The sequence below is a fragment of the Ictalurus punctatus genome, chromosome 4 (assembly GCF_001660625.3).
Source record: "Ictalurus punctatus breed USDA103 chromosome 4, Coco_2.0, whole genome shotgun sequence".
Lineage (NCBI taxonomy): Eukaryota > Metazoa > Chordata > Actinopteri > Siluriformes > Ictaluridae > Ictalurus > Ictalurus punctatus.
Window position 1 is genome coordinate 8,466,516 of NC_071284.1, and position 8,501 is coordinate 8,475,016.

Here is an 8,501-nt window from a genome sequence, read left to right on the forward strand (position 1 = left end):
AAAATGTTCCCCTTCTGTTTAGATTTCTCATTGTCATTTCTAATATTACTCAATTTACTAAACATTTTAACAATAAATTCTTTAAAAACAAATTAGATCATTTAAAAGGTTCATATTAAAAATAAAAACCCAAAATATATGGTCTTGAAAGCTGCCAGTGTATCCTTAAATTGTATAATTTATGTAAATGCAGTGGAAGGGATTAAAATCTTATACATACTATAACAAAGTATGGCACATTAGTCAGTATTAGCTTAAATTCAGTTAATATTAATTTTTTTCCCGAGGCCAACGTTTTTTCCCCCCAAAGAGGCAGAGGTCAGTACATTCTTTATTAACATAGAACAAAATGGTTTGAAGCCTGAATGGTAAGAAATCTGGTGACTTTAGGGACTTAATTGTTTTAAAACAAATGCCTTGGGCTTGTAATATGTATGTGCATACACAGTACTGTATGTACATTAGATGTCAGAGGATTGGGCCTGAGCTGCGATTAAGACAATGGAGAGCAATTTAATGTGTAAAGCATTTTTCTGAGATAGAAATTGCCAGAAATTAGCTTTATACAATAAAATGACATGCCAATCACAAAAATGGCATTTATTGTTGTGCAGCTACACACTACATGTAACTAAGATGCTCTCTTTGGAATTTGGCAATTTGACATTTTTTAATTCATGCACAGTGTATTCCATAATTACATTTTTGTTTTTTGTAAATCATTTACATTGAGCCAAAATTTGGATAACGTCCAGCTGCCAGTGCTTTTTTTCTTTCACATGTTTCTCATTCCCAGGACCAGCTATTATTAATGTTAGCAAAATCCTTGTGCTGTGAGACAATACCTGCCACATATTAACACAAAAACATAAACCTGGTGTATCACCATGCTTTTTCTATAATGATGAGTGTGACAGGCCTAGCCACTAATGCCTAGTATATGATCCCTAGCTGTAAAAACTTCATTTTCCATACCGCTTATTCTACACAGGGTTGTGGGGGAGCCTGGAGCATATCCCAGGGAACTCAGGACACAGGGTGCCAACCAGTCGCAAGACACACACATTTACACACTACAGACAATTTGGAAATGCCAATCAGCCTACAACGCATGTCTTTGGATTGGAGAAGGAAACGAGAGTACCCTTCACGAGAGCACAAAGGAAGCTCTGCACACACAGGGCAGAGGCGGGATTCGAACCCCTAGCCACTAATCCACCATGCCCCCATGTGACCCATTATTCAAACAAAAAACTCTTAGCTGTCCTCACAGGTTCTGTGATTCACATCAGTACGCTCATGATATACACAAGAAAGTTGAGATCAATAGGACTATTTCTTCCTGCGTCTGAGATCTTGGATGATCAGGTGTCTAACAGAAGACTTAAGACATAAAGCCAAATAGAACTCAAAACGCATCACCAAACACTTACTTGACATGAATTCTATAAACTGCAGTAAGATCAAATATCAGAATAAGACAAGAAAAAGAGACCAGTAATAATACTAATATTTAGATCAAATCCAACTAAAAGTTTCTTATATAGAAGCATTAAGAGAAGATACAATTCCAGACAGATGGAGCAGTAACTCGGTGTGCTGGAGTGCATCCAATCAGACCTAAGACTTCTGAAGAAAATGCTTACCTTGACAGCTTAAATCAATGACATGGAGCCAAAGTGGAAGCCACCTAAACTATATATAGCAAAATACAGTATAATACTCATACTTCAATAACCTCTTTACTAAACATTATTTCAAAACTTTTAAATCACAGACTAATATATATATATATATATATATATATATATATATATATATATATATATATATACACACACATATACATATATATATACACATGTATGTGTGTGTAATTATTAGGATATTTTTTCTCCTCATATTGTATGTAAACAATCATGCCAATAAAGTATTTGAAATTGATACTTGGAGAGAGCGAGACACACACAGAGAGAGAGACACAGGGAGAGAATCTCTTCATACCTGCATGATCAGAAACAGTGCTGTGATGTGATGTGTGTTGGTGCATTACCTCCTGCAGCTGCTCCAGCTCTCTTCTGAGCGTCTCCTGCTCAGTCTCCAGCTCGGTGCACTGCTGTTTCAGACTCTGGTTCTCCTCGAGCACAGCGAGGCCGCACTCCGCCGCGCGGATCTTCTCCCGGTTCGCTTCAGCGAGCTCGCGGCTCAGCCGCTCCACCTCGGCCCGGTACTCATCCACGCTGTCCGCACATCCTCCTCCAGCCGCCATCGTACTCTGTCAGCCTCCTTGTTGTGCAAAATCCAGACAGCCAGTTCAGCTGGGAAGTGAACCACTCCTCCTGCTCCTCCTCCTCCTCCTCCTGCTCCTCCTCCTCTTCCTCCTCTCAGTGCACCACGAGCCGCACCGGGTGGAGAACGCCACTGCGGCTCGCGCCGCGCACGCGCCCCTACCTCCCAGTGCTAAAGAAACACTGGTAACGTTTGGACTCGATTTGTCCTTGACGTTTTTTATTTGTTCAAAAATTATATCTAATGCTTGTCTACTGGGTTGTTGCCCACTCTAATATGAACAGGGATGTACACTGTGTTTCTATGCAACGTACAAGAGGAAGGGAGCGTTTAACCCCCGACACGTGACGTCATCATCAGCTTGACGTGTGTCACTTTATCAGCTTCGTTGCACACAGGCATTGTAGATCGATCAATCAAACAAACAGACAAAAAACAAAAGCAAAAGAACCATTATAAAAAAAACAAAAAAAAAAACAAAAAAAAAAAAAACAACTATAGCTAGACCATCTAATTATTTCTCAGTTATCAGAAGGCTGTTGGATAGGTAGCAAGTGAAAAAAAAACAGTATACACCGACCAGCCATAACATTAAAACAACTGAGAGGTGAAGTGAATAACACTGATTATCTCATGATACTGACACCTGTTAAGGGGTGGGATATATTAAGCAGCAAGTGAACAGTCAGTCCTCAACGTTGATGTGTTGGAAGCAGGTAAAATGGGCAAGCGTAAGGATCTGAGCGACTTTGACAAGGGACAAATTGTGATGGCTAGACTAACGGGTCAGAGTATCTCCAAAATGGCAGGTCTTGTGGAGTGTTCCCTGTATGCAGTGGTTAATACCCACCAAAAGTTGTCCAGAGAAAGGACAACCGGTGAATCAGGGACAGGGTCATGGGCACACAAGACTCATTGATGCATGTGGGGAGTGAAGACTAGCCGGTCTGGTCTGATCCCACAGAAGAGCTACTGTACTACAAATTGCTGAACAAGTTAATTCTGGCTATGAAAGAAAGGTGTCTGAATTCAATGCATCGCAGCTTGCTGCGTTTGGGTCAGAGTGCCCATGCTGACCCCGGTCCACCACTGAAAACGCCTACATTGGACACTTGAGCATCAGAACTGGACCATGGAGCAGTGGAAGAAGGTGGCCTGATCTGATGAATTAGATTTTGTTTTACAACATGTGGATGGCTGGGCGAACCTAGGGAAGAGATGGCACCAGGATGCACTATGGAAAGAAGGCAAGCCAGCGGAGGTAGTCTGATGCTCTCGGCAATGTTCAGCTGGGAAATCTTGGGTTCTGGCATTCATGTGGATGTTACTTTGACACATACCATCTACCTAAACATTAGTGCAGACCAAGTACACCCCTTCATGGCAATGGTATTCCCTAATGTCAGTGGCCTCTTTCAGCAGAAATGTTGCAAAAATTGTTAAGGAATGGTTTGAGGAACTTGTCAAAGAGTTCAAGGAGTTGCATTGGCCTCCAAATTCCCCAGATCTTAGTCCGATCGAACATCTGTGGGATGTGCTGAGCAAACAAATCTGATCCATAGAGGTGCCACCTCGCAACTTACAGGACTTAAAGGATCTCCTGCTAATGTCTTGGTGCCGTATACCACAGCACACCTTTAGAGGTCTTGTGGAGTCCATGCCTCGACAGGTCAGAACTGTTTTGGTGGCACAAAGGGGACCTACACAATATTAGGCAGGTGGTTTTAATGTTATGGCTGATATAACAATGTTATATCAATGTACTTTTGGCTCTGAGGATTATATTTATGTTTTGACTGTGATTTTTAATCAATCTGTTCAGACTGAATTTTAGAAAATATTGGTTATGAGAATATTGCTTTTTTCCCTAAACATTGCAATTGTTGTTATTGCTGTACGAAATGGATTACAGAATGTTAATTAGGCCACCATCTTAAAATATAGTCCTATTTACTTAATCTGCTGTGTTCATACAATATTAGAATATGTTGATAAAGTTGGAGAAGTCCTGCTATTGAAATTTCTGCAGTTGATTTCATGCACAAGTATGAAGTACAAGTATAAAGTTTTAAATGTCACTGAGGATGAATGTAACGGTCTAAACCACTAGATGTCCCAAATTACCAACTACCAAACTTTATTATTATAAATCATTATAAATGGTCATTATAAGTGGTTTTAAGTAAGTTGGGATTTAAGAAATGTATCATGGTTTGGTATTTTTGTTTTATTCATGGCAAGAAAGCTTAGACTTAACTAAGTTGGAAAAATGTAAAGAACTGGCCCAATTATTGGTATTACATTAGATTATGTTATATTATATTTTATAGTTGGTATGGGTGTCCATCTAGTGGTGGTTCCTGGTATAATACACTTTCATTAAACAGGGTACTAAACTTGATCTGTCCTTGACACTGGAGTGGTACCCTCAAGCCATTTTTACTGATCTTTTACCTGGGAAAAGAGAAAAAGGGGAATTGAGATACTGTTGTATAGGTGTATAACACAATGCCACTATGTATTCAGGTTTAAACCGGACATGGATGAAGTATTTTAAATTAAGTATGAACCCCACTAATATGACACTGGAAACACTAGAAAAGGGCAGACAAGTGCGCACACTAACAGTACTTACACTTACACTTACACTTAAATCTCACACACACTTCTTATTATTATTATTTTTGCTATTACTGTTTTATTTTTGTACATGTCTATTTGTCTATCCATGTCTATCCAAAATGTAAGCAAACTAGCAGTCTAATTTATACCACCTTGACACTGACCAGGCAGTTCTAAAGAACATAGCTACTGTTAATAAACTATTACTATTTTTATTAAACTTACTATTTTGTGCTTCATATCTGAATGCCTGCTAACACCCACACCTCTTTTGATGTGTCTAATGGGATTCCAGTCCCAATGCACACATTTGGTCGCAACTTATAGTGCATTCCCTATTTGTGTCTGCATTTGTAACTGTTCAGAACACATAATCTGTTCAATCTGAACAAGTATTCATGTTCGATTATATTCTGTTTCTGGGATACGTAACTTTTACTTCTGTATCTGTTTCTTTCGAAGCTGAAGAAATGCTGTGTGTGTATGTATGTGTGTGTGTGTGTGTGTGTGTGTGTGTGTGTGTGTGTGTGTGTGTGTGTGTGTGTGTGTGTGTTCAAATCTTAGTAAATAGAAATTCACCACTGCATTCATTCACTGTGTCTGGTAATGAGGAGTACTGAGATGTTTTATAGAGAACAGGAGTAGAAAAAACAGGGGAATTTCTGCTTGGCCATATTTATATTATATCAGCATTGATTCATTCTTTGTTATGTGGAAGCCCTTGTAGCTGAAGTGCACAAATGTGGATGGAGAACAGCACATAAGTGTTCTAAAAGTAGCACAAAACTGGATGCTTCGATTTAAGTTTGAATCAGGTTGCTGGATGACTGTCATGTGATTAGAGCTCATGCTGGGGTCTGACTAAACCAGAGCAAGCAAACAGACATTTCATTTGTCAACATAATATGCATTGAGAAATACTACAGTCCGAGCAACAGCATACCATACTGAAAACTAAGACCAATAGGCATTTCATAAGACTGATGTGTTGGCGCTTAAATTGATATTAAACCTACAATACTTAAACAGCCTATATAATAAATGCCTATCATGTTACAGTATGATTCTTTATATATGCTCCTGGAGAACCTCTGCTCAGGCATAGGTAACTGAGGTATTTCAAGCTACTTGTGTTTTTCAATGTTTTGGTAAAGTGGGTTATTCTAGGTCCTTCTCCAACATTAATTAATCTAATAGACCAGGAAGTCAATACACATTTTAGAAGAATTCAAGGTTGTGTCCCAGAACACCATTGGTATTCTGACGTACTACTGTGCTTGTATACGGCTTGTGATGCAGCTTGGTGATTTGACACTCAGAAGATGGAATTATCTGAAATAAGTTATTGTCATCTCCTCAGTATTACAAGTATTGAGAATATAACCTTTATTGCTTGAAGTTATCAGCATGACTGTTACGATTACTGTGCACTAGACTGTTTTGGAAGACGAAAACATCTTGCCTTTAACTAGAATTATAACATTAGCCAGCTAGCTTGCTTTGTTTACTATTATATGCATTTCACTCTGATCTTTTGACTTGATAGGTGAAATGACATTTTAACTGTACTCATTCTGCAAAATCAGAGCTCATTACGGAGCAAAAATCTCTGATCTGCTCTTATCTATCAGTGTGTTGTGTTGTTTACTCACGCTCTTACTCGCTATCCTTTTGGGCAACACCAAAGCGAACTAGTTAGTTACCTTTAGCTTTTTAGCAAACAGACAATAAACACCTGATTGCTTTCAGTCTTTGTTTTTTCTATCTGAATATTGTTCTCCATGTTGTTTGTTGCGTAATTTGCATATTTCATTATCCAATCTGTTTTAAAACACTATGTGGTGAGGTGTGTTGGTGAAGGCTCTCTTCACAAGAATGATGGTTCAGCCGCAATTGCAGCTGAACTGAAAGTGGATCTTTCACCAGGATAATGATCCTAAGCACACTAGCAAATCCATTAAGGAATGGCGCAAAAACAAGAACTGGAGGGTTATGGAAGGGCCTAGTCAAAGCCTGGATTTGAGTCCCCTTGAAATGTTCTGGGGGGATTTGAAACGGGCAGTACATGCAAGAAAATGCTCAAACATCTTGCAACTGAAAGAATATTGCACGGAAGAGAGGTCAAAAATTCCAGCAAGCCAATGTCAGAGACTGATGGACAATTATGCAAAACACCTACAAGAAGTTATTTCTGCTAAAGGAGGCAATACTATCTTTTGAGGCCAAGGGTTTACATACTTTTTCCACAGAAGAATATGACATCTATTGATATTTCTGTTAAATAAATGATTACAAAAGCTAATTTACCTTGTGGTTTTGTTTAAGTATATCAACTTTATTAATAGGCACTATTTCAAAGATGATCAAATGTTTGATTGTCCACATATGTCAAAAAAGCCAACAATTTCCATGGGTGTGCTTATTTTTTCACATGAAAGTAGACACAGCTCTTGGCTGGTTTTCCTCCTACTCAGTGGTTCACGATAATAAACTCGAAATAGCATTACACTTTCACATCTCAGAATGGAACTCTCAGCAATCATTGGGAGAGACAGTCCTATAAAGCAAAGGCTCCGCCCACTTGGAACATACCATTAAAAAAGGTAGGTATCAGGTACGGGTAAGTATCAGCACATCAACCTTCTACAAACAGGTAAGTATACATCATCGTATACATGCATATAGACATTTAAAGGATCATAATATGACCATTCACATTATTTCAAGTGGCACCATCCTCAGCAATCTCCAGGCTGCACTGCTCGGGGTCGTCCTCAGTAGCAGAATGTAGCCTCCAGACGATGAGAGCTCCAACCAGAGGTAGGGCATCAGGATGGGGATCAGGCAGGTCCAGAAAGCAGAAAGGGTCAGGATCACTGGCATCTCCATAAAATCATGTGTGGCGCAACAGAAGGAGAGTGGGAGAGGGAGGTTAAGAGAGGGAGAGATTGTTATAAATGTTTACTGTCCCGTAATGGATAAGACTGTGTACTGTACTTTGCATAAAAGGAATTCTATTCTGTGTGAGCTTGAGTAAACAAATATGTTTTCAGCCTGGACTTAAACAGTCCCGAACACTAATTGCAAGATATTCCATAACTGTGGGGCTTTGTAAGAGAAAGCTCTTCCCTCTGCTGTAGCCTTCACTATTCAAGGTACCAACAAATAGCCTGGACCTTTTGATCGAAGTAGGTGTGGCAGATTATAAAAGACCAAAAGTTTACTCAGGTAGTGTATCGCAAGACCATTCAGTCCTTTATAGGTCAATAGTAGAGATTTATAATCAATGTGAATTTTTACTGGGAACCAATGCAGTGTGGATAAGATAGGGGTGATGAGGTCATACTTTCTGGTTCTAGTAAGGACTCTTGCAGCTGCATTCTGGACTAACTGGAGCTTGTTTATGCTCCTAATGGAACATCCAGACAGTAAGGCATTAACTCATTTTTCTGCATCGTGTAGTGACATTATATTTCTTATCTAAGCAATATTTCTGAGATGAAAGAAGGCTATCCTAGTAATATTATCTACATGAGTGTAAAATGAAAGACTGGAGTCAATAATCACACCCAGGTCTTTTACTGCTGAAC

General features: G+C 39.1%; 1 protein-coding gene across 2 annotated transcripts in view; it reads right to left on the reverse strand.

Annotated features, from left to right (window-relative positions):
- The window catches only part of bicd1a (bicaudal D homolog 1a), a 37,811-nt gene extending 35,475 nt beyond the window's left edge, over nucleotides 1-2,336 (reverse strand). For both annotated transcript variants that reach the window (XM_017465166.3, XM_047152753.2), the window contains exon 1: nucleotides 2,054-2,336. In XM_017465166.3, the coding sequence (XP_017320655.3) occupies nucleotides 2,054-2,269 (216 nt within the window). In that variant the 5' untranslated portion in view covers nucleotides 2,270-2,336. The remainder of the gene's footprint in view (nucleotides 1-2,053) is intronic.
- Nucleotides 2,337-8,501: the final 6,165 nt, after the last annotated feature.